We start from the raw sequence: 26001 nt of genomic DNA, 5'->3' as shown, positions 1-26001 counted from the left end.
TACCCGAGCTCACCAGCCCAGGCACCAACGAACCAACTGTGCTCCTTTGTCACCCTGACTCTTGTTTCCCGAGACCCTAAGTTGAGAGCTCCTGGACTTGTCCCCAAGTCCCCCTCTACAGCCTGTTTTTAGGTGGCCCCCTTCTCTTCATCGGCATAGCTCTCACAGCTACCAATGCGACCAGCACCTCTGCACCCGGATGTCCCAGGGCATGTAAAAAGAATCTGCTGGTAGTACTATGGACAATGGCCCCCTACATCCCTAAGTCCCGAAGGAGACACAGAGAAACCGAAAGCAAACAACTGTATGCTGTACATGCCTTTTGTCCCACAGGACGGCATTGTGCATAGACTCATTTAAGTGAACATTTTACTTAATTGCTAACAACTTAATTTTCTAAATTGGTCTCGGATTTATTTTTGAGTGCGTGTCTCATTTATTACCTGTGTGTGTCAACAAATGCTTAGCACTACCCTTTTATACGCCAAACTGCTTGCCCACTATACCACAAAAGAAAGCATTTAGGATATCATTTGTGACTCTGAACATCAATCAGGGTTTGACTGTTCTCTTTACACAGTTTACCTCATTTTGGTCCACTATATAAAGAGCCAGTTTCCTACAAGAAATGTTCCCATTATTACCAGGTGACAGTGAGCCCCTGACAGATCTCACATGAGCACCTCACACCTTCCGCTATCTGGAAGTAAATATCATGAATAAGGAGCTAGAGCAAGACCTCAAAGAGGGAGATCTAGGCATCACTTTAAGGTCCCAGAAAGGAAGATGCATTCTCAAGATTCTTCTTGTCTATTGGTATGGTGAGACTGGCCCTTAAGAAAATTGTACACCTTCCCAGATTGCTTTGTTTCTCTACTAATATGTCTGGGTTCTAAGGAGTTGGTTTAGCTAGTTAGATTCGATTATAGGCACATATGGGGGATGTCAGTCCCAGAGTCTCCTTAAATATATTTAAAGTGCCCTTAATGGAGGATGGCCTTAGTGCGCCAGGCTATAAATTCTACTTTCTAGCAGTGCAGCTGCAGTGGATTTTAGGTGGCTGGTTGGAGACTGCCAGTTGGAGATCAGACAGGTGTGTGGGGAACCCAAACAGGGTGCTCTAGTGGCAGTGTTGTTTGAGGGAGCAGGAGGTAGGATGGCAACATCTGCTCTTCAAGATCGCGCTGTCATATTAGAAATGTTGTGCTATAAAAATAAAAATAACTCAACTGAAAGCATGTCCTCATAATGACAGCTTTTCTACTACCAGACAAATGTCGGATTGGAAGTAGGGGTACTTTACCACTAAGAGGGGGTTGTTACAAAGGAAGGGAGCTTATCCCCTTGGAGACATTAATTGAAGAATATGGATTGCCTCTTGGTCCGGTTTTAAACAAATGGCACATTGGTGCATACATTACAAGGTAATTGGGCACTGGAACAAAGGAGCCTCCACAACACAATCTGCTGCAGCTCCTATTCAAAATTAGAGCTGGCCGCAAGCTAGTCGCTTCATTTTAAAAAACATTAAATAAAATGATGAGAACAAACCTAAGCAAACATAGGCAACTTGGGAAAGCATTAGGAGACAAAGAATGGTAAAGGGTCCTAATGTCCTGTATGTAATTATCTGCATCAGACATACTAAATGCCCTGGAAACTACATCAGATGTTTGGGTTGGAAACCCTGACATTCTTCCGTTATGTGTCCCTAGCAGCAGATACTTTCCATATGATATGGAGCAGATAACTTTACACCTTGAAGCTACATTAGGTAGGGAAGAACTTTGTAACCCGGAGGATTGCTAACTGGGACTGTTCAAACGCCCGAGGCTAGAAATGTAGGCACAGATTTTTGGACCCAGCGCTGGTGCTAACTAGAAGGGCCATTGTGATGACTTGAAGGCGGGGGAGAACCTTCCTACCTCAGACTGAGGAGTAAGGTTGTGAAACGGGCAAGGACTGAAAGTGTGGCACTGGGGTGGAAGGGAGGGATGGGCATGGTTTGCAAAAAGTACACAATGGATGACGTGGTGTGGGATGAATAATTTTTAAAGTTGGCCAGATGAAGTAGATATGCTTGAATTGGAAAGTTAAAACCCAAATGTAGTTTATTACCCTGTGGATGGGGAGGGTTCACCTACATGTTTGGAATGGGTGTTTACTTGTGTTTTGAGATATGGTGTAGTACTCTATCAGACAGGCACATCCCACTAGATTACTATATTGTGTCCCTGCGCACTCAAATGGAATTTTGGAGCACAGTCCCGCTCACGGTACCAGGCAGAGTGTCCTTGTCACAAATGATTATGTTTCCTCGCCTACCGTATTATTTTCACAACCTTCTAGTTCACATTCCTAGGGCCACATTACACGTTGTGCTCTGTGTAGGAAGATGGCTCTGTATACACTATACCAAAGTAAGGTATAGTGTAAATGTAAATTGATATTTGTATAGCGCACTACTCACCCGCAAGGGTCTCAAGGCGCTTGTACGAATACCGCTGTGGAACCCGTCCTGGCTTTCCCTGTGAGGCGTCCACTCCTGGGCACCCCCAGGGTGGAGGCCAGGCACCCTTAGCGTTGTGGGGGCCGTTGTGGAGATTAAGCAAGCTATTGCCCAGAGTTGCAAAGTGGGACTCTATGATTAGAATAGGCACCGAGGCGAGAGTTATCAGGTCCGTGGAATTTTGAGCCCAAGACCCGCCGAGGCGGGGAATTGAACCCTAGTCCCGGGCTAGACCTCTGCCTCAGGGTCTGCCGCTCTAACCATTGAGCCACACTTCTCCACTAGTGTGCACAGAGTCCAGTGGATCCCCCAAAGGTAGGAAGAGGCTAAAGTAGCTGATATCTTACTTTAAATTTGTGGTAGTGTGGGCGAGCAGTAAGGTTTTATCAGAGAGTAGTGTTAAGTATTTACTGTACACATTCAGGCAAAAAATGTCCCACAGTAAAAGACTGAACTCAGACCAATTAGGTTTGTATAAAAATATTATTTTGTTATTTTATTTCTAGAACCAAGCAAGTCCTGATGCAGGTAAGTGAGATAATACTTTGCAAGAGTTATGCAGTGAATTACAGATGAATGCTGGTTCAAATGCAGTTGGCTGATTTACAGGCAAGTCAATAATCAAAACTACTTTTCAGTTACTTTGAAGATTACTGTACACATTACTTCCTGGATTACTTTTCAAGTTACTTTTGCTACTCCATGTGATATGCACAGAAATCACAATTGGACATTTCATAGACAAAAGGTAAGTAATTCAGTTTTTGTACATTTGCAGTTTTTCAAGGGTTCATACATACCAACTCCACATTTGCAATCCTATGGGAGAAAATTAAGTTATTGGTTTATAGGTAAGTACTTGGTTGTGGGAGTTAGATTTGTGGGATTAGAACCAGGGTTCCCCCAGGATCGAGAATGCACTCTCAAAGCACCCTCAGCTGCACTAGGGCAGCCGGGTGCAGAGTGCTGAGGCCAAATGTTATCCAATGGGGGATAGGGGGCATCCGGTTGGTGGCTCCTCACGAACAGGCTTCAACGTTGGTGTTAGGCTTAGGGTAAAGGGGGATCCAGTTTAGCACACAGAGTGCACCCACAGCGGCACAGGGGCGGTCAAGTGCAGTGTTCTGTGTTGGCGTCAGGTGCCCTGTTGATTTCAATAGGGACTCTACGTTTGCAACAAACACTGCAGGCCTGGGGACGAAGATCTTCTGGAGGTGACCACTGGTTGGAGAGGTAAGTTGGGATGCTGGGACACCGGCGGTTGGGCCACCCAAGGCCGTGGGACGTCGGATGTAGGGGTGTCTTTAGGTGTTGGGTTTTTCTTATCAGCTCCGGTCAAGGTCAGGGGGGATCCTCCAGAAAGGGGCTACAGGCGCTGATTGGAGACTCTAGGCAGGTCAGGGTTCCCCAGATCCCTGGTCAGAATCGCTGGGGAGACCTCCTGGTGGTGTAGGGCCACTCAAACTCAGGCCGTGGACATGGGTGCAGACTTGCGGATGTGGCCAGAGTTTGTAGGTAAGCTAATCCGGTGCTCACCAGAGACAAATTCTTGGTTAGTAATGCAGGGCAGGTCCTCCGGGTTCTTGTGGGCTGCAGCTGCAGACACACTGGGATGTCGCTGGAGCAGGTCGAGGTTGGGACAGGCCAGTAGGTCTGGGGCCAAAGCAGTTGGTGTACTCCTCCTCTGCTTCAGCACGGCTGTTCGGTCCTTCTAGATTTAGGGGCTTTACATGTAGGAACAGGTCAGGTCTAATGGGTCCCTTGCTTGTGGTGGATACACCCCCTATTATGCCACCATCCAGTGCGAGGGGGGCATAAGCCTCACTTTGGTTGACTGGGTCCCCCATCTGCAACTTGGTTTTCCCACTGATTCTCCCGCCCAAAGTGGGGGTCAGAACTGGTGGGGGCCAGTTGCTGGGAGCAGCAAATGGCTGGGGAAGCTCACAAGGCGGCAACCCTTTGAAGATTCCCCTTTTAGACCCTGCCAATCCTGCGGGAGGAAGCTTGGCACCTCATCCCAGAATGTGCATTGTTTCATGACCCAGAGAGCTGCAGGCTCTAGACCCATGGGTCCAGAAACATGTATGGTGGTGGCAGCAAGCGAGCAGCCACTCAGCCAGGAACCTACAATTAGGTCATTTTTAAGGGGCATCTCTAAGATGCTCTCTGAGTGCATTTCCCATTAACTCCCACACAGGCAACAGTGTGGGTTTAATGTGTTGAGAAGTTTGATACCAAACTTCCCAGTTTTCAGTAAAGCCATTATGGTGCGGTGGAGTTTGTGGTGACAAGCTCCCAGCACTGTGTACTCTTTATGACATTACTGCACTTACAATGTCTAAGAATTGACTTAGACACTGTAGGGGGTACAGGGCTCATGCGTGTGTACCCTCAGCTGCTATAGTGCACCCAGCTAGAGTGGTGGCTCACCTATGCCAGAGCAGTGGATTGTAGGCATGACACACAGGGATGTGTGCCATGTTGACTTTTCACTTTGTTCTGCACCAAAACACGCAGCCTGCAATGGCAGTGTGTTTGAGCGTAAAGGTACATGGCCTCTAAGGGTGGCACAATAAGTGCTACAGCCCTTAAAGGCCTTCCCTGCTCACAGTGCCCTTGGTACCTATGGTACCTTTTACAAAGGACTTACATGTGGCCAGAGAGTTGCCAATTCGGTTTTGCAACAGTACAGTTTAGGGAAAGAACATAGGCCCTGAGTACCTGGTTGGTAGGGCACACTCAGTCAAAGTACATCAACAGTTCGACAAAAGGTGGGGGAAACCATGCAAAAAGGGGCACTTTCCTACACTCTGCATCTTCTTCTGGAACAAGGGGAACCGGCGGATAGGGCTCCGCAAACCAGTTACCAGTAGATAGAGTGGGCCTACGAGCCCCAAATTTCGAGCACAATTACCAGGCGGCACAGCTGTAGTGGCCTGCATGCTGGGTAGCTGGACCACTTCCCGAGGTGCTGTGACTCACCATCGACAGACCTTTCCCTCTCGTGCAAACCCCCACAGGACTCTAACAGGTTAATAAAAATGGCCTACTTCAGGACAGGGTACTCATACCCTGTGATAGGCTGTAAGGTGAGAATGGGTTGCCGGCTGATCATTTTCTGACTGATGGTAGCGGAGCTACACTGTTTATGGCACATTGCAGACATGGAACTTGATCAACATCCATTAGTACATACACTCATAAAAGGAGGTTGCAGACTCATCACATGGTTCGTCCGAGCCCTTGCATTTACTACAAGGGACCCATTATCTGAAACTCACAGGAGCTGGGAAGATGATATAGGCAGAGAGCTAGACAAAGAATGGGACAGGGAGTTTTTATACCCTAGGAAGCTTTCACAGAAAGCTTAGTTCCAATTCATACAGCTTAATATTTTGCACAGAGCATACCTCACACCAAAACACTACACCAGATGTTTGGATCATCTATGGATTGTCCATGCTGTCGCCAAGCCGGGGCAGATATGAAACGTTTTGGAGTTGCCAGGTAGCTTCTTCATTATTGGACATTGTCTCTAAGGCACTGACGGAGATAACTGGCCGTACGAATGTTTGAACGATAGAGGGCTCATTGTTGGGGTTGTTTAAGCGCTCAGCAACTGCAAAAGCCACAAACCACTTCATTGATCTGGCACTGCTAATGGTCCATAGACTCATTGCTGTGCACTGGAGAGCTCAGACATTACCGGACATTAACCAATAGTGGGCTGAGACCGTTAAGTGGGGGAGGGCAGAGGTAGTAGAATTAAAGCATGAGGAGGTCCCCATAGCAGCAGACTGGGAGACACTATTACAGGACCTGAAGACAAAGAGAAGACCTCAATAACTGAGCCCTGATCTAAGCCAGTACCCAATCAGGTTCTCTAAGACATCAGGGACGGTGACCCGGTTTCCTTTTCCGCATTTGTGGCAGTTGCATGTCATCCTTCCCTTTATTTATTTATTTTATTTATTTTATGTGCTTATATAGCGCCTGACTAGCTCCCCGAAAGGATATCTCTGCGCTTATGATGGAACAATTACATTTGACCTGTGCCTGATCATAAACAGAAATAGCACAATGAGAGCACAATGCCATTCCCCAATATGTACACCATCTTATTACATCATAAGTTGCCTCTACATCACATGTGGCCACCTTATCCAAGTATTGCGGCCTTAAATGGAAGGAATGCTGAATGAATCAATTATTCACCCCAGTCAAGAGAACTGGGTTAAATCCATTGTTGTTTTGCTCACTATGCCACCCCTGTTTGGATGCAGCCAAATGCAAATCAGTCTTGACCCTGCTCCTCATGGGAACAGTCCTGCCCGAACTGCCAGGCCAGGTCCTCCCTGGACTGGAAACAAGCATCCTGGTACCAGTTTCGGGGTAAATCATTTCTAGAGGGATCGAGCCATTGATCATAAGTGTATTTATGACCCTTCATGCCCATACCACTGCTGCAGTTAGATATTCGCATGCAGGGGGTCTTACTGATTATTTTAATTGACCGGGGGGGTTCACCAAGGGTGCATACTAGCCCCTTTTTGTTCGTACACTATATGTTAACGGCTTAGAATCCACTTTGATATCATTACAGACTGACACCCCTAGGATAGGTAGGAGAGCGGAGGCCGGGTCAGTTGTAAGCAGATGAAGCTGTTCAAATGGTGGCGTACACCAATGAGCATACAGGCCTTGATAGATGGTGTTTTCCTTTTTATGAATGGGTTGCACTTGTCTCCCAATTTTACTACATCATATGGCATGGAAACAGGCACCTGGGCGATTAGATCAAAGACCTTTAAGGCATCTAGCCACATTTTAGCGAAGGTCCTGGCTTTTTCATACCTAGGATCCTATTGACGCACAATATAATTGGAAACACATGTGGAAGGAGAAGCTAAAGGACATGAAAAAAATCAATGGGAGCTATCGCAAACTATGCCTATAGATTAGGGACATGGTCACCAGGAGTGATTTTAAAACTATACCAGTCTTTCTGCATTTCTAAGGTTTTGTATGGCAGTAAGGCCTGGGGGTACACGGCGGTTAAACCACAGACCGCACAAAATTAATTAATGAGATTAATTTTGAAGGTCCCCAAGGGTACCCCCTCGTTTTCCGTACACAAAGAATTAGGTCTTACGTATATAACTGACCTGGTGGCATTTAAGCCTTTGTTATGCTTGGTGAAGATCTAGTCTAGCGATGAGACAGCTTTTAATCGCTATGTTATTCTGGACTGCCTCTCACTAGACCATGCATTTATAATCTCATGGTTACGGCATGTTAAGGAGACCCTCACTGCCCTAGGAAGAGTAGATATTTTCCTGAAATATGACATAGTGAAGCCCCGAGATATGAAAATAGTAAAAGAAGTGTTTTATAAATACGGCAAGGCCTTCCATGAGGGGAACGAGCTCAGTAAACCCATGGTAAGAGGGCATGTTTTAGTTAAATCAGTCCAGGGTATGAAGACATCTCTTTATTTTAACTAGTGCCTCAGACTGATTTTTAATAAGCCTTTTAGATTCAATCAGCTCCACCATCTCTTTGTATCCCCGGCTGGCTTTGTTTCACATGTAGAGGATAGAGGTCCCTGTGGCTGCGACGATAGGTCGCCACAGGATACCCTACATTTTGTTCTGTTCTATAAATATTTTACTCGTCCTAGGAGGCAGTTTCTTAAACCTCTTTTGAAAGACTCAAGATTTAGGCACGCCTTTTGTAGTAACAAACTTTTTGAGAGCAGCACTAAGATCCAGAAACTCCATGTGTGATTTACAACTGTCAGGACTTTTGCAACCTTGCACAAACTTTTATATGAACTTTTAAATAAATTGTTTTATATTTATTGTCTTTATATCTTTTCTGGCTGTGATTACTGCCGAAGAGTATTAGTATTATAGGTTTTTTATTGCTATTACCAATGAATGAATAAGAGTAAAACATTTTATATGTATGTGATATTAACTGAGCTTTTATGGCTTTTGTAAAAACTGAATAAAGATATTTCTACTACTATTGGGAACAGTTCAGCCAAACTGCCAAATTGGGTCCTCCTTGGACTGAAAACGAGTATCCTGGGACCGGTTTCAGGGTAATACCCCCTTCATCAGCCAGGCTAACTTGAATCCAGTGGCACAGCAAACATTCTGTCCATCATTTGTGTCTTTTGCTTTCTCGCTTTTAGTGCGCCGGGTATGCCCAGAAGTGTGTTCCGGGATCACTGTGCCACTAGATTCAAGCTAGTCTGGCTGATGAGTGGTGATACTCCGAAACAGGCCCAAGGATGCTTGCTTCTGGTCCAGGGAGGACCTCGCTTGGCAGTTCAAGCTGGACTATTCCCATGAGGAGCAGGGTCAAGACTGATTTGCATATGGCTGGATCTAAACTGGGGTGGCATGGTGAGCAAAAGAACAAAGGATTTAACCCACATTTCTTGACTGGGGATGAATGTTTGATTTCTTCCGCATTCCGTACATCATTTGTTTGTCTTTTGTTTTCACATTATCCAAAAAGTCACATGTCTTAGGATTAAAAGGAAAAGTGCCCTGCGTGAAACTATTAATGTTATGATACCACTGCATGACTAGTTATCAATAATTACCTTACTGTTTGGTTGTTAAATCTGGACCAATTACTCCTACTGTTACTCTGATGTCGGAATTTATATGAAAGGATCTGTACAAGTACACTCTTCGTGTACGTGTTGTAATGATACTGCTATGATACCTATGTATCTGTCACTATGTTGAAACTTAATAAAATTGGTACAAAAAGAAAGAAAAGTAGCCTGGACACTGTGTACAAGCACCACAAATTGAAAAAGTACAAGATTGTGATTTTTATATGTTGGGAGTAATGCTATAATTGCGTCCACTTATCTGCTTCGCTAAGTAGTAAAATCTGAAATGTTTATAAAAAAAATCTGGTCCTAATGAGACTAAGAAATTGGGCCGGAGGAAACATTCAGATGTTAAACCAAAGGGAGGAAAGTATTCATCCCCAGGGGACACCACAACAGAGAGCTTTTGGTTTAGAATTGAAGGCAGATAATGTGATTAATGGAGGTCAGTCAGCATGAGATCCACCAACGAAGCACAGTTCCCCTGATGGCTGCATTGAGACATTCTCCAATAAGGATATAGCACGATCAACAGTGTTGAAAATGGCAAATGAATCCAAAAGGACTAAAGACCAGTACCACTGCTTTTCACTAGATCATTAATTACGGATTCTTAATGAAATTAAGTAATGGTGCCTGGGCAAAAACTTGCCTTAAAATAGTCAGGTAAACCATTTTGTACCACCTAGTTCTAAATTGGTACGAACACAAGATTTTCCAAGAGGTTGGCCCAAAAAGGTATGAAATTATATAAATAACAATATGATAAAATATAACTAACATTGCCTTTCCACGTAACAAGATTTAACCCATATGAAAGTCTGTGTAACTTCCGGATTCTCAATCTGCGACTACAATATACATTATCACTGGCTGAAAAACGGCTGTCACCAGCTTGAGCAGTCGATATGGCAAACAAATTCCCAACCAACGACTACAACAGTGTTGCAACCATATGAAAAATGCCTCAGCGACCTGCCTGCGCAATATGTATGGGTGCTGGAAGTTTTACCTTTTTTTTTAATTTAGTGAGCCCATGTAAAGACATTTCTTATGATAAATGAGGATTCCCCCCTTACCTCTCCGAGTAGGCAAATAGAGCTCATGAGAACGTGTTTCAAAAGTTCTGCGGGTGACTTGTACTCCATCGACTTGATTTTCATTTTTTTTCACATCTTCCTCATCTGGAAACAAACAGAAGACATTAAATGGAAAGAATGAGGCTAGTGTGTGCAGTATAGGCTTCTCAAGAGCACTATTCCATATTATGTTTCAGTGGGATTTTGGCACAACCATCCATCTGTTCAGATCAGTGACCTGGAGCAAATGGAAAAAAAATCTGTAAATATAATAATCCTGCCTGGCCTAATTTTCTTCTGTTCTGTCGATTTAGTGATAACGCAGTATATAAAAACGTGCTGAATACCAAAATTGTGTCAAATCTATCCACAAGAAATCAGCTTTAACCACAATGTCCTCTCATCAGCATTCAAATTAATTTTGCACATCAAGACTCCTCATCTATTTTCACCTTCTAGTTTATGTCGTCTTTAGACTCACAAAACCATGCAACCATGGTGCATGATAGAAAGTATTATGGTTGGATAAAAAATACAGAATAGAATGTTTTAGTTTTATGGCCCAGAAAAGGCCACTCCTACAAAATGCCAGTGCAAAAAGACAATGCTATATTAAATATATATCAGGCAGTGTTTTAAGGTAAGCTAAGTGACTATACAGTTGTAAGAAGGAGCACTAAAAGGGAAACAAAGCCTCGCACTGCAGGAAATGGGAAGAGGCATAAATGCTTTTTTTGTACAGTCCACAGCCACAGAGGACAAGCACATTACAAAGCGTTACTGAAGAACATTTGCTTACCTCCAAACAATAATGTTAAAGAAATAGGGAAGGTGGATGATAGTAAAACAGATGGCTGTATTTGAAAGCTAGAGATTACATTTGGATAAATGAGTCCATAAGACAACCCATTCCTCATGAAAGAGAATGGCTCACGCGCAAAGAAGGCTTATATGTCACTGCTAATTCATGACAGTGTTAAGAGACAATAAAAACTTTCCACAAATTATTTTTGGGGACCAGGGGCTCAAAATGAGATGCTTTTAAATGTTCTATAAAGCTCTACTTGGGAAGGTCTCCCCACAAGGAAGAACACCTTGAGAAGGTCTTCAAGAAAGTTCTCCATACTCACTGGAAATTGGTTTAACCCGATATGATCAGATGGAGACTGTGTGGGCAGAAAAAAAGCCCTTTGAAAAGAGCATGGGCCATAGCCTTTTTTATTTAAACACAAACACAGCTTGTTTTAGATATGAACATGCAGAAGTTTCTGGTAGACCTTCTTTCTTCTCTAAATGTGTTCATGCAGTCAAGAGGAATATTCAACTGTCTGTAATGAAACATATCAGGAGTCAAGATACCACATAATGCGAAGTCAGAATGGTGTGAAAAATGTTTAGATTTTCATTCTCGCTAGAACATTCTGCTTGTATGTTAACTGTACATGTGGAACTAAAAACACAAACATTGGCACATCATTAGTGGCGTAGTAGAGTTCAGTATACTGTTCCTCAAAGTTTGCAACTTCTGCATTTCCCTAGGAATACCGATATGTGGAAAGACAGACATGTTCCTGACAGGGTAACCAGAGGGAAACTCCCAATAGACCCTTTCTGGAAATCTGAAAGCAAAGCATGGTACTGATTGGTTGGGGTAGTAGAAAACCCGTATATGCATGTTTCCCAATTTACGAAAGGTGTCTAGCTAGCACTTCTGAATTAGAATAGATTTTGCTGCCAGCAATGGGAGAAAGAACTTAAGCGAGAAGCTACTGCTCAGTTTCAGCATGTTTATATGAAAGGTCATTTTTGTGTCTGATCTGACGGCCTTTCACAGTCGAGGAGTTGATAAATAAATAGTCTCTCATCTGCAGATTTTGCACAGTTTAGGAGTCTGGTTGAGTTCCCCAATTCTGCTAAGACACATTAACTTCCAATGTTAGCTTTAGTGTATTTTCTTAGAGTCATGTTCATCATCACATTTATTTTGTGTATGATCTTGGATGTGAAATACAGCACCAAACTGGTATCAACCAAACAGAAGAAAACTGAAACAAAATGAATTATTTCCTAAAATTATATTTTTAACATTCCATTTATGATACAATTAGAACACAATAAACCAGCATTGGCATAGCCAATAGGGCTCGCCTTTCGGACCTTTTAAGTGTTTAGCCATGTAGCAGTTGATGTTGTTGCACCAAGGATATTGTGCTGCATAAATAAATACTTATAAGGTCCCAAAAGCGAGACATATTGGCTATGCCTATACTTGTTTAGTAATGTTGTAGTGGGAGAGGGCCCCCTGTTGCACATTCAGGGTCTGTGGGTCGTATAAAAAGCATGGTTTATAGTTTTAAGGGCAAAACAATTCTGATGCAGTGTGTGTCCAGCGTATGTCCAGGAGGGCTGGATTCAAGTCCAGTTTCAGGATATACATTTACGTACACTTAATTTGAATGGAACGTAATGTACAGTGAATTTGAATGGTGCGTATGTACATAATGAGTGGCTATTCTGAAACTCTGCCCTGAATCCGACTTCCTAGACCTATGTTTAAACATGCCTTCTGTAGTGGTTCCTCAGAACAGCAGAGTATGGACTGATGGCAGATATTCCACATTTCACGAAACTCGCTTCCTGTAACCACTCTCATGACAGACACTGGTCTGCCTTTCAGATGTTGGTTAAAACCATCCAAAAAAAAGAGAAGGTCCTATATTTTCTGCAGTCAAGAAACTACACTGAGCCCTAAGTTTATCTTGAAGGAGCTAAAGAACAATAGTTACTTACCTGTAAACAGGTGGTTCTCCAGTATTGGTGTCTTTCATAGATTCACATGCCTGAATCATTCCCCGTCGTCGGAGTAGGAGTCTCACGGTATATAAAAAAGCAATAAAATGCCATAAAATATATAGCATATTACAGAAATACCAAACCAGGAAGTAAGTAGCCCCAGCTACAGTAGAAAAAACTTCCACTTTCGTGACTATCTAGGTCATTATGTGTTAGTCCAAATCTCAGCCAATCAGGCGACAGCACCCACCAGAATGTTCTCCCCAGAGGCTCAGGCTCTCAGATTTTCCCGCACAGGAGTGAAGTCCCATGCTATCCGAGAGAGTCTCTGGGGGAAGGCGGGCGGGTTGCATGTGAATCTATGAAAGACACCAATACTGGAGAACCACCTGTTTACAGGTAAGTAACTATTGTTCTTCTCCAGTATTAGGGGTGTCTTTCATAGATTCACATGCCTGAATCAGAATAGTAAGCAGTACTCACATTATAACGCTCGTAGACGTCAGAATATCATGTATGCATATAATTAAATATACCTATGTATACAGTAAAGGAGACATGCACAACAGTAATCACATGTTCTGAGCAAACGTCTAAGAGCAGAAATGAGGAGGTGGAAACAGAGGCTCACCTTATTTGAAAAGATTGCGAAGCACTGCTCTCCCCACCGAAGCATCTGCATCATCTGCCGAGTCCAGACAGTAGTGTCTAGTAAAGGTGTGCCTGCTAGACCACGTGGCAGCTCTGCAGATCTGTCGAAGCGGCACACCAGCAAAAAGGGCAGTGGAAGAGCTAACTGCCCTGGTTGAATGTGCTCTTGGCAAGGCTTGTAAGGGCCTACCAGCCTGTTGGTGACAAAGTCCAATCGTACAGGAAACCCATCTAGCAATGGTCTGTTTTGAAACAGCACAACCCCGGCGCTGCTGGCCGTAGGCCACGAACAGTTGGTCTGTCTTGCGGGTGACCGAAGTTCTGGAGAGATAAAATCGAAGGCATCTTCTAATGTCTAAAGAATGCAGTGCTTTCTCAGCCGTAGACTGTGGGTTAGGAAAGAATGTTTTAAGGACAACGGGTTCATTAAGGTGAAAGTCCAGTGGTACTTTAGGCATGTATGTGGGATTAGTGCGCAATACCACTGAGTCCGTGGTGAATTGAAGAAAAGGTGCCTTAGATGTAAATGCCTGAATATCGCTGACCCTCCTAGCAGATGTCAAAGCCAGGAGCAACGATACTTTCCATGTCAGAAATTTCAGGTCCACCTTATGAATCGGCTCAAAGGGGTGTCGCATGAGCTGGGAAAGGACGATGTTCAGATGCCATGCCGGAGGAGGTTTTCGGATTGGCGGAAACATGCGAAATAAGCCTTTGAAAAATTGTTGGATGATCCGTACAGAGAACAGAGAGTTTGATCCATCTTGGCGAAACCTAGAGATGGCTGCTAGGAAGACCTTAAGAGTAGAGTGCGCCAAACCCAGTCTGGCTAGATGCAGAAAGAAAGGAAGGATTTGATCAGGTGTTGCTTGAATGGGATGGAAGTCATTAGCTTGGCACCATGTACAAAACCTTTTCCACTTAAGTTTGTATGTCTTGATCGTGGATGGAGCCCTGGCTTTTGCAAGCACCTCCTGACAATCTTGTGGAATATTTAGGTGTGCAAATTCCATGTGTTGAGGAGCCAAGCTGACAATTTCAGCGAGTTCGGGTCCGGATGGTATACCCTGCCTTGCTGGGTGGAAAGAAGCTGCGGAATGCGTGGTAGTGGAACAGGGTTGCATTCCGAGAGAAGGAGTAGGTCGGGGAACCAGTATTGTCTGGGCCATCGAGGAGCAATTAGGATCAACCGGCATGGCTGTTTCTTCATTTTCCTGATAACTTTCGGGATCAGAGGTATCGGTGGGAAGGCGTACGCGAAGATTTGATTCCAGTTCAGCGAAAGGGCATCCCCGCACGAGTCCTTGTGGGGAACCCAGCTTGCAAAGAATGGGCATTTCCGGTTCTGGAAGGTTGCAAACAAGTCCAAGTCCGGATGCCCCCACATCTGAAAGATGCGACGCAGAGATGGGAGATGGAGTTCCCACTCGTGAGTGCAGCCCCCGGACCTGCTGAGAGAGTCCGCCAATACATTTGCGATCCCCGGAACGTGGATCGCTGACAGATGAATATCGTGAGTCAAGGCCCAACTCCATATTTCTTGTGCTTGTTGAGATAGTCGGACTGATCTGGTCCCGCCCTGTTTGTTTAGATAATACATGCAGGTGGTGTTGTCTGTCCGTATCAAGACTGTGGCACCTTGCAGAGTCGCTTGAAAGGACTTCAGGGCTAAAAATATGGCGTGTAACTCTAACCGGTTGATGTGCCATTTCATTTGGACCTGGTTCCACTTCCCGCTGACCGTCATGCCTTGGAGGTGTGCACCCCAGCCTGTCATGGATGCATCGGTCGTCACTATGAACCTGGGAACTTCCGTTAGCATGGAGCATCCCACTTGTAGGTTGGATCGGTGGGTCCACCATGCGATTGCTTGTCGCATGCGAGGTGTAATGTGGAGGATATCTTCGAAAGATCCTGTGGCTTGGATCCATTGGCGGCTGAGTTCCTCCTGTAAGGGTCTCATCCGAAGACGGCAGTTGGGAGTGAGCAGAATGCAGGAAGAAAGCATTCCGAGGAATGACTTGAATATGCGTACTGAAACGCACTTTCTTAGTGACAATGTCATCGCGAATCTTTGAATTTTGACTTGTCTTTCTTCTGAAATGAATACTAGGGCAAGGTTGGTGTCCAGTGTCGCTCCTAAGAAGTCCTTTCTCGTTGTAGGTGTGAGGCGAGACTTCTCGAAGTTGATTGAGAAACCTAGGTTCTGCATTACCGACAAAGTTTTTTGGACGTGATCTTGAGCCGTGTCGAAAGAACTGGCCTTGATAAGGCAGTCATCCAGGTATGGATAAATTTGGATCGATTGCAACCGAAGATGGGCCGCCACTGGGGCCAGCATCTTCGTAAACACTCTGGGGGCTGAACGTAGGCCAAATGGGAGGACCTTGAACTGGAAGTCCCTGCCAGCCACTCTGAACCTGAGAAACTTCAGATGCCGTGGGAAAATCGGTACGTGGAAGTATGCATCTTGAAGGTCGAGTGTTGCCAAAAACTCTCCCGTCGAAAGAAATTGGAGGATCTCCTGAAGTGTTAGCATCCTGAATGTGAGTTTCTTCAGAAACTTGTTTAATGCTCGCAAGTCGAGGATGGGGCGCCAATCTCCTGACTTCTTGCGAACAAGGAAAAATCTTGAGTAAAAGCCTCGTCCCCTCTGATGATGAGGCACTCTTTCGATTGCCCCTTTCCGGATCATGGTGTTGATCTGGACGAATAGCTCCTTGAGGTGCGCTGGATCGGGTCCTTTTGGGGGGCAATTTGGGGGGATTTTTACGAATTCTAAAATGTGTCCTCTGGCTACTACATCCAGAACCCATTTGTCTGTAGTAATTTCGGACCAATTTAAGTAATGCTGGGATATTTGACCTCCAATTTGGTTCGGGTTGGCACAGAGTGACGGCAGGATGCGTTCCTCATTTTTTGTTGTCTCTTCCTCGATAATTAGATTTTCCTCGAGGTTGAGAGTAATTTCCTCTCTTCTGTCCATAGGTTTGTTGCCGGTAAGGCTGAAATCTTTGGTTTCCCTGGGTGGAGGGATAAGAGCGTTGTTGGGCGTATCCTCCTCTATTATTGAAATTGCCCCTTCCTCTTGTGCCACGAAAGGAAGATTTCCGGTACTGAAGGGTACCCAGTGAACGCGCTGTTTCCGTGTCTTTCTTTATTGCCTCCAGGGCCTCATCAACATGCTTGCCGAATAGTGACTCTCCATCAAAAGGCATGTCAATGATTCTGTTTTGAACCTCCTGCCTAAAGGAGGTTGCTCGTAACCATCCTTGCCGTCTTAAAACAGTTGCACCCGCAAGCTGTCGAAAGGCAGTGGCAGCAACGTCCACAGCAGCGTCAATCATCTCCGAGGAGACACACTCTCCTTCCTGAAGGATTTTCTTGGCCTCAGTGCGATCAGGCTCGGGGAGCTTGTCTACGTACGGTGAGATGTCTGACCACATCTGTCTATCATATCTCCCTAAAATGGCGAGGGAGTTTGCGGCTCTGATGGTTGTGGCTGCAATGGTAGAAACCTTCTTGCCAATGGAATCAAGGCGTCTCCCATCCTTGTCTGGAGGGACAGAGACCTGAGACGTAGGGTTGGAAGATCTCTTCTGCGCTGCCTGTGCCACCACAGAATCGGCTTTAGCTTGCCCGACAAGGCATGCTGGAGAAGTAGCAGGCGCCCTATATTTCTTATCTACTCGAGGGAGCACTGCTGGTAAGGAATTCGGCTTGGCCATGATCTTAAGGCCCTCCTTCCAGATGAAATCTATAATTGGAATGGTCCAACTCTGCTTATGAGGGGTAGATTTAAAATCATACAAAAAGCAGTCTTCTTGTTTAGCTTCCATGGTTATTAGAAACCTCCTAGTCGCTCTTTCCATGATCCTGTGAAATGAGGCAATGTCCACGGGTGGTGACTCAGAGGCAGTAGGCTCCGCCGGAGAGGGTGTGTTTGCGTTGTAATCCTCATACTCCGACGATTCAGAGGCTTCATTCAGCTCTCCTTCTTCCTGATCATCCTGTTCCGAAAGCTCCTCTTCTCGTGGCTGAGGAGATGAAATCGGTGACGTATGCAACGTTGAGCGACTGTCTTCCAACGCATTAGAAACCCTTGGTCTAGTACGCGGAGAGAGGGAAGGCCTTCCCTGTGGCAAAGGTGTAGACATCACTGAGTCACCAGACTCAGAAGGCGGGAAACGTCTATAATAGTCACTGAGCATGTACTGTAAGTTGCGGAATAGCTCCTCAGGCAGTTGCCTATCAGTGTCAGGTCTTTCAGCACGCGGAGCAGGCTGAACGTCCTCCATGTCATCCTCAACATCCTCTTGAACTTTAATATGGAGTTCGGATGGACTTCTAGCTGGCCCAAAGTTTTCGCCCTCATAGTATTCTTCTTCATCGGAATCCAAGAGCTTGTCAGGCACCACGATGGTAGTAGAAATAGAGTCCACAGCAGCTCTCTTTTTTAATAAAGTAGCCGTGGTCGCAGGAGATGGCAATGGAATCCCTGCTGTTTGTGCGGACCAAACCTGCAAAGTAGTGCAGCTTGAAAGAGGCGGCGTGAACGGGACACCTGTATGCTGCTGACAGTGCTGTCCCGCCGACGGAATCGTCGTCGACGGGGTCGTCGACGGGGTCGTAGACAGTAGCTTTGTCGACGAGTGCCTTGCCGTCGACGATGATCTTTTCGTCGACGAGGTCGTCGGCGGTGGTGTCGTCGTCGAGGCCGTCGACAGTGGTGTCGTCGTCGAGGCCGTCGACGGTAGTGTCGTCGTCGAGGCCGTCGACGGTGGCTTCGTCGTCGAGGCCGTCGACGGTAGTGACGTCGTCGAAGGTGGCTTTGCTGTCGACGATGATCTTTTCGTCGACGAGGTCGTCGACGGTGGTGTTGTCGTCGAGGCCGTCGACTGGAGTGTCGTCGCCGAGGCCGTCGACGGTGGTTTTGTTTTCGTCGACGATGGCAATTTCTTAGATGAAGAGGACAAAATCGCCGGCGGCACCTTGGCCATCGTCGTCGGGGCAACTGTCGACGACGAGATAGGCCTAATCTGGACATGAACCAGTGTGGGCGACGAAGCTGAAGACATGACAAGTGTAGGCTTCGGTGAGGAGAAAGTCATAGTGCAGGTGGTAGAAGTGGCCACATGAGAAGAAACACAGTCCTTCCTTGACGTTGAAATTGTCAATAATGGCAACTGAGGAGGCACAGATTTAGAAGATTGCTTAGGCACTGCCTTAGTACCAGACTTCTTAGAGGGCGTAGAATCCCCTTTGGAAAGTGGGATAACTTTGCTTGAAGAACTAGGCCCAGGAGCATCCAGGGAAGATTTAGACTTCTTAACCCCCTTCGCCCTCAGAGATGAAACATCAGTTTCAGCCTTCCTCTTAGTTGATAGAAATGAAGAGCCGGAACCCAAACTTCCTACCTCAGAGATAGGGTCATCCTTGTTCCTTAGTCTATTGAGCCACAATAGAAGGCGCCCTTCTCTGTCCTTGATGGTCTTGGGGGGGAAAGTCCGGCAGATCCTGCACTCCTTCACCACATGATCCGGATAAAGACAATACAAACACTTCTTGTGGGGGTCCTCCTTGAAAAGTCTTGGCTTCCCACAAGAGTCACAGGCTCTAAACAGGGATTTAGATGAAGACATCTGGGAAAGTTGAAGAATTTTAGAGATATAGAAGAAAAAAACTGAGCAGAGCTCAGGGAGACTCCCTTCACACAACGTGCGGTAGAAAATCTGAGAGCCTGAGCCTCTGGGGAGAACATTCTGGTGGGTGCTGTCGCCTGATTGGCTGAGATTTGGACTAACACATAATGACCTAGATAGTCACGAAAGTGGAAGTTTTTTCTACTGTAGCTGGGGCTACTTACTTCCTGGTTTGGTATTTCTGTAATATGCTATATATTTTATGGCATTTTATTGCTTTTTTATATACCGTGAGACTCCTACTCCGACGACGGGGAATGATTCAGGCATGTGAATCTATGAAAGACACCCCTAATACTGGAGAATAGGTCTTCACCTTCAGTGTGTTTATTTACATTAGCCAGTCAGTGGGGCAGAAGTGCTAGGCAGAAAATAACAGTATATCAAAATGCTAAAATATGACGACCCTCAATCGTAGTTTTTTTGAGCACCTGAGTGCAAAGCTGCATGACTCAGTGGCTGCAAATGATATTTTGTCAATGGCTTTTGTCAGGGCAGTGGTGAAATCATTACATAGTTTGGCTTAGTCACTAGAGAAACCAGTAAGTCATTTTATTGGTCTCGTTATTAGACAAAGTACAACTCTTAAACATTGAGGCCTAAAGCGATTGTTCAAATGTTTCAGGGATCAGATAATGTTTCTCCGAGGCTATATTGCAATCACAGCTGATTGAATTGTAAAAATTTCACAACCAAATCTCTTAGTCCCTCGTTATCTCCGTCCTGCATAATTCAGGCATTTGCAGTAAAACATACCATGAAGTTAAGTGCTTAAAATCACACTCACGCAGCTTTCTCCCAATATATTTCAGCAGGTCATACATGACAAAATGAATTAAGCAAAACAATCCTAATAGTTATCTGGATGTGCTGATATTGGCGCAAAAAGCACTAACATGTTCATCTTATTCCTCATTTTGGAGGACAAGCTCGTAAGTGGGTGGTACTCATTGATCCTGAAGAACTCTAACCCAGCGGTGTTGAATTTCATCAGGTGCGATACATATCAACCCAAATACTGGGCCACTCGTAATGTGGGGGATTAGGTTCAAAAGCAAGCAGCGGAATAGTTAACTGGTGTCAGACGTGACGTGCAGAGTGCGTTGTGGGTCAAGTCAAGGAAGTTGGTCGCGGACCAGCATCCAATGAAACAAGCATTTGCAATGCAATAGGTCTCGCATTAGGAAAGTTTGAGGTATTGGTATTGTAAATGGCAAATTGTTTATTTATGTGTTGGTTTTGAAAATAGCAAAATTAATAGCTTTGTCATTTACAATGCCAATAGTTTTAACTTTTGCAAACGTGACACCTATAGCATTTGTAATGCAATATGTATTGTATTTACATGACTTAGATGTATTCATATTACAAATAACAATGGCTTTTATTTTTTAAAATAATTAATACTTAAACAAGCATTGGAAATGCAATAGGACTCGCATTAGGAAAGTTTGAGCTATTGGTCTTATAAATAACATTTTATTTATTTATGTGTTATTTTTTAAAATAGCTAAATTAATAGCTTTGTCATTTACAATGCCAATAGTTATAACTTTCGCAAATGTGACACCTATAGCATTTGTAATGCAACATGTTTTGTATTTACGTGACTTAGATGTATTGATTTTACAAATAACAATGGCTTTTAGCACTTTCTGGGTGGGCGAGGAAGTAGCTAATCTGTTTGTATTATTTATACAGTGTTTCTATTCCTGACAGCGTCACACTACAGTGAAATCTCACAGAAATATACTTTTGTGCTCTGAAATGAACATTACCCCATACCCAGATTAGTATAGAAATATTCTGAAATGACGATATAAAATAATATTTTGGATAATAAAGCCTCAACCCGAATATAATTTAACTTTGTGATTGATATAATCTCACGCTATGAATCATCATGAATTCACAGTCTGATATAAATGTGCATTCTGATATGATCTCAAACTCTGAAATAATGCGTCTTCAGGTGCTCCCTTCCCTCTATCCGGACGTGCTCAGTATGGGTCCCCTGAAGCTTTCGCGCTCACATTGCTAGACTGCGAGTGTAGCCGGAGGAGCCCTTATCTTGTGATATTTACGAAAGTTTTTCATTGCTTGTTAATTTCTACGTGGGCAGATTGCAGAACGCGTGAGCGCATTGTGGAGTGTGACTGAGCTTGGATCCCGCTCCAGCCAGGGTCCGTGTGTGTCACGAGTTTGCTGCATGCAGGAAATAAACAGTGTATGGCAGGGAGGGAGACATGACGGGTACAGGCCACAAGCTCAGGTAGCACTCACACATGAGGGAGGTCATCAATGGAGAGGAAAGGGGAAAGCGAGAGGGTGAAAGAAGGGACAACAGGTTTAGAGGCAGCGACTACAGCAGAGCATCAAAGGACTGGGCGAGAAGGGAGGGGGGAATGCGAGGAGATAAGGACCCAGAAGGGGGAGGAGGGAAATGCGAGCAGACTTTAAAGGGATTGGCTAAAAGGGAGGGGGGAATTCAAGGCATTTTAATAGCGATTTTTGCATTTGGGATGATGAATCCCAAATGCAAAAATCGCACTCGCAAACGGCCAGATTCTCAGAATCTGGCCATTTGCGAGCGCAATTCAGGTTGATGAATCAGGCTGAGTGTTTGAAACCAATGTTTCTATCCAATGGTGTGAGGAAAGTTAAAACAAGTTGTGCTTCCAAGGATCCTCAGACTCAGCTGCACAACGACATTTGCAACTGCAGACTTTTCAAGTGTACAGAACAAGAACAGTTAAATCGGCACATAACAAAAGTACTTTGCCGATCAAAAGTCGATTATATATTTTTTTAAGCTGTTTAGAATTGAAAGTTGTTTTACGAGCATTTTATTTTGTACTTTGTACATTTTGTAATAGTTTTGATTGACACAATAATTGAGTTCTCCAAAACAAAACTTCAAGGCCTAGCGCGACTGGACAGAAAGGAGGGCTTGGCAACAGGAGCCCCGAGTGAGTGCCCAGTCTGCAGCTCTGAAGGCCGGGTCGGTCCTGTGAAGCTCTTAGCTTGGAGTCGAGACAGTTGGCATGGAAGAAGGATGAGAAAGCACGTGCCCTGCCCGGTGCCTTCAAAGGAACAATGCTCCCTGTGATTCTCTCGGAGCCATCCCACCTTGCAAACAAACACTGACCAAGGAAACATCATCGGGGAAATGTAAACACCTTTGAACAGCGGTCAGGGAGCCAGCAGTATATTTCCGATTGTCGCTTGTTAACTGATGCCTCGCCCAGTGCTGGAGTCGGGAGTTAATACGTGTGAACAGGCTCACTATCTTTGCAATCTGAGCTACCAGCATTTGTGTGTTCCTCCTCACAATTACAGAGTGGGGTCTAAAAGAACCACAGCATCATAATTTAAAGTCCCGGCTAAAAGAGGCTTGCATCATAATAGGGTCGGGCCAAAAAGTGTCACAGCTTTAGGGTCAACATAGAACCCTATTCACAGTAAGAGAGTCCTGCCGAAAAGTCACCTATGTTACTGTCATACAGCAGAGAAGTGTCCCCATATCGCTGCAGTTAAAGAATAAATCTTTAGGTCACCGCATTATTTACATAGTCAGATCTAAAAGTGTCCTTGGGTCACAACTTCAAAGTGGGGCCAAGAGCCCCTATACGACAATTACGTTGCCCAGCTTACGGTGGCCCTGTGTTACAATCAAAGAGATAGCCTAAAGGTGCTCCTATGTTACAATTTAACAAAATATAACGCCCCAAAGTGCCCCCATGTCACAATAGGCTGTCAAGCCAATGAGTTCCCCAGCATCAAAATTACAGACCAACTGCAAGTGTCACCACATCATAATGTCATACCTAAAAGCGACCCTATATCGCAAGTAAAGGCTGAAGCATAAAAGTACATTAGGGTACATAAAAGTACATTAGGGTACATAAAAGTACATTAGGGTACATTGAGTGGAATGCTTAAAAGCTGAGCGCGCAGTTGTTGCGGGAAGATTAGGAGACGAAACTGAAAGTACGGCCGGCAGGCCGTGAATAATTAGGGGGTGACAAATGCGCAGGGAGGGCTGCCTTTGATGTTGTAATGCGAGGCAGGCAGGCGGCTGGTGGCATTGTGCACGCGCTTTTTAGGGCTTGCGCGACCTAAAAAGCACATGCACTCAAAGGAATCGCCAGTGGAATCGCCAGTGGTGTATAACACTGGATAAGCCCCTATAGAGCTTCGCCAGCTGTGCCCATGCGCACAGCAGGCGAGCCCTAATAAAAGTTATTGTAATTTATAATGACAATAGCTTAAACTTTTGTAAATAACTTTTGGGAAGATTATGTTCAGTGTATTTTATTGTGATGAAAATCCAAGAACAGAAGTGAAATATTAACATCTTTTTGTGACATTTGTAATAAAGCTTGAAACATTGAGAGAACATATTAAAACCAGTTGTTTTTGAATGGTTGCACAGTGTGATGCTGTGGCCTTCAGTGGTGCTGAGTGATGCTTTGGCCTTCAGAGGTGCTGAGTGATGCTGTGGCCTTCAGTGGTGCTGAGTGATGCTGTGGCCTTCAGTGGTGCTGAGTGATGCTGTGGCTTTCAGTGGTGCTGAGTGATGCTGTGGACTTCAGTGGTGCTGAGTGATGCTGTGGACTTCAGTGGTGCTGAGGGGTGCTGTGGCGTTGAGGGGTGCTGTGGCATTCAGTGGGGCTGAGTGATGCTGTAGCGCTGAGTGATGCTGTAGCGCTGAGTGATGCTGTAGCGCTGAGTGATGCTGATCTTTTGACTGGGTGTGAGTGTTCGATTGGTTCGGATGCTCCGTCCATCACCACCCCCTTTTGTACCGCTTTTGGCCGCCATGGGTGTGGCAGGGTATGCTCAGACGCGAGTCCCTTGCTCACTTTGCCACTGGATTCAAGCAAGCCGGGCTGAAGACGGCTGTAATGCCAGAAACCGGTCCTCGGAAGCTTGTTTCCGGTCCAGGGAAGGCATGGCTTGGCAGTTCAGGCTGGACTGTTCCTATGAGGCACAGGGTCAGACTGATTTGCATATAGCCATGTCTGAACTGGGGTGGCAGAGTGGGCTAAAGAACGGTGATGGATCTAACCCAGATCTTTTGACTGGGTGTGAGTGTTTGATTGGTTCGGATGCTCGGTCCATCACCACCCCCTTTTGTGGCGTTGAGTGCTGCTGTGGCGTTGAGTGGTGCTGTGGCGTGCTGTCCGTTGAGTGGTGCTGTGGCGTTGAATGGTGCTATGGGGTGCTGTGGCGTTGAATGGTGCTGTGGCGTTTTGGGGTGCTGTGGCATTCAGTGGTGCTGAGGGATGCTGTGTGGTTCTCTGGCGCCGAGTGGTTCTCTGGCGCCGAGTGGTTCTCTGGCGCCGAGTGGTTCTCTGGCGCCGAGTGGTTCTCTGGCGCCGAGTCGTTCTCTGGCGCCGAGTGGTGCTCTGGCGCCGAGTGGTGCTGTGGCGCCGAGTGGTGCTGTTGCGCCGAGTGGTGCTGTGACGCCGAGTGGTGCTGTGGTGCCGAGTGGTGCTGTGGCGCCGAGTGGTGCTGTGGCACCGAGTGGTGCTGTGGCACCGAGTGGTGCTGTGGCACCGAGTGGTGCTGTGGCATTGAGTGGTGCTGTGGCATTGAGTGGTGCTGTGGCATTGAGTGGTGCTGAGGCATTGAGTGGTGCTGAGTGATTCTGCGGCGCTGAATGATTCTGCGGCGCAGAGTGGTGCTGTGGCGCTGAGTGGTGCTGTGGCGCTGAGTGGTGCTGTGGCACTGAGTGGTGCTGTGGCACTGAGTGGTGCTGTGGCACTGAGTGGTGCTGTGGCACTGAGTGGTGCTGTGGCACTGAGTGGTGCTGTGGCATTGAGTGGTGCTGTGGCATTGAGTGGTGCTGAGTGATTCTGCGGCGCTGAGTGATTCTGCGGCGCTGAGTGATTCTGTGGCATTGAGGGGTGGAGTTGGAGGGTGGAGTTGGAGGGTGGATTTGGATGTAGGATTTTGATTTGGATGGTGTAGTTGGATGGTGGAGTTGGATGGTGGAGTTCAAGGGTGGAGTTAAAGGGTGGAGTTGAAAACTGCAGCATGTCTTATTAACAAGACTGAGGGACAGCGGAAGATTAATGAGAAAGAGGGCTGTGAAGATTGAGAGAGAGAGAGAAAGGGCAAGTGAGAGAAAAATCAGAGGTAAATTAAGCGCTCTCGATTAAGAAGCAGCAGGCCAAAGAAGATAAGTGGGCATTAATGAGAGGCCACTTTCATGGAGGGAGAGGATATGGGAGGGGGGAAGGAGGGAGAGTAAACATAAGCGAGTATGTAAGGGAGAGTAAATGAGAGGAGGGAAGAAGAGAGCGTGAGAGAGAGGGGTGAGAGAGAGGGGGGAGAGACAGGAGGCGAGAGAAAGAGAGGGGGGAGTGATAGGGATGAAAGCGCTAGCGGCAAAAGGTGACCTGCAGAGCACATGATTGACTGTATGCGACACAAATTGTGGTGTGCGAGGCTTCCTTTCAAGTCGGGTGGGGGGGCGGGGGAGTGAGCGAGTGGGAGGGAAGGAGTATGGTGGTGTGCGAGGCGGATGGGGGTGGGGGTGGCGGAGCAGGGGAGTGAGCGAGTGGGAGGGAAGGAGCATGGTGGTGTGCAAGCCGGATGTCTAGTTTGGGTGATGGTGTGTAAATA

The 26001-nt window shown here is 45.7% G+C and overlaps 1 protein-coding gene across 1 annotated transcript in view; it reads right to left on the bottom strand.

The window, feature by feature from the left end:
* LOC147747734 (uncharacterized) overlaps positions 1–26001 on the bottom strand; it is a 319281-nt gene that overhangs the window by 89367 nt on the left and 203913 nt on the right. Inside the window, exon 6 of the mRNA XM_086926074.1 lies at positions 10223–10327. Within this exon, the coding sequence (XP_086782200.1) occupies positions 10223–10327 (105 nt within the window). The remainder of the gene's footprint in view (positions 1–10222; positions 10328–26001) is intronic.

This window comes from Lissotriton vulgaris, chromosome 1_1 (assembly GCF_964263255.1).
Source record: "Lissotriton vulgaris chromosome 1_1, aLisVul1.2, whole genome shotgun sequence".
NCBI lineage: Eukaryota > Metazoa > Chordata > Amphibia > Caudata > Salamandridae > Lissotriton > Lissotriton vulgaris.
The sequence above is the reverse complement of the archived record's forward strand: the minus strand, read 5'-3'. Positions and strand labels throughout refer to the sequence as shown.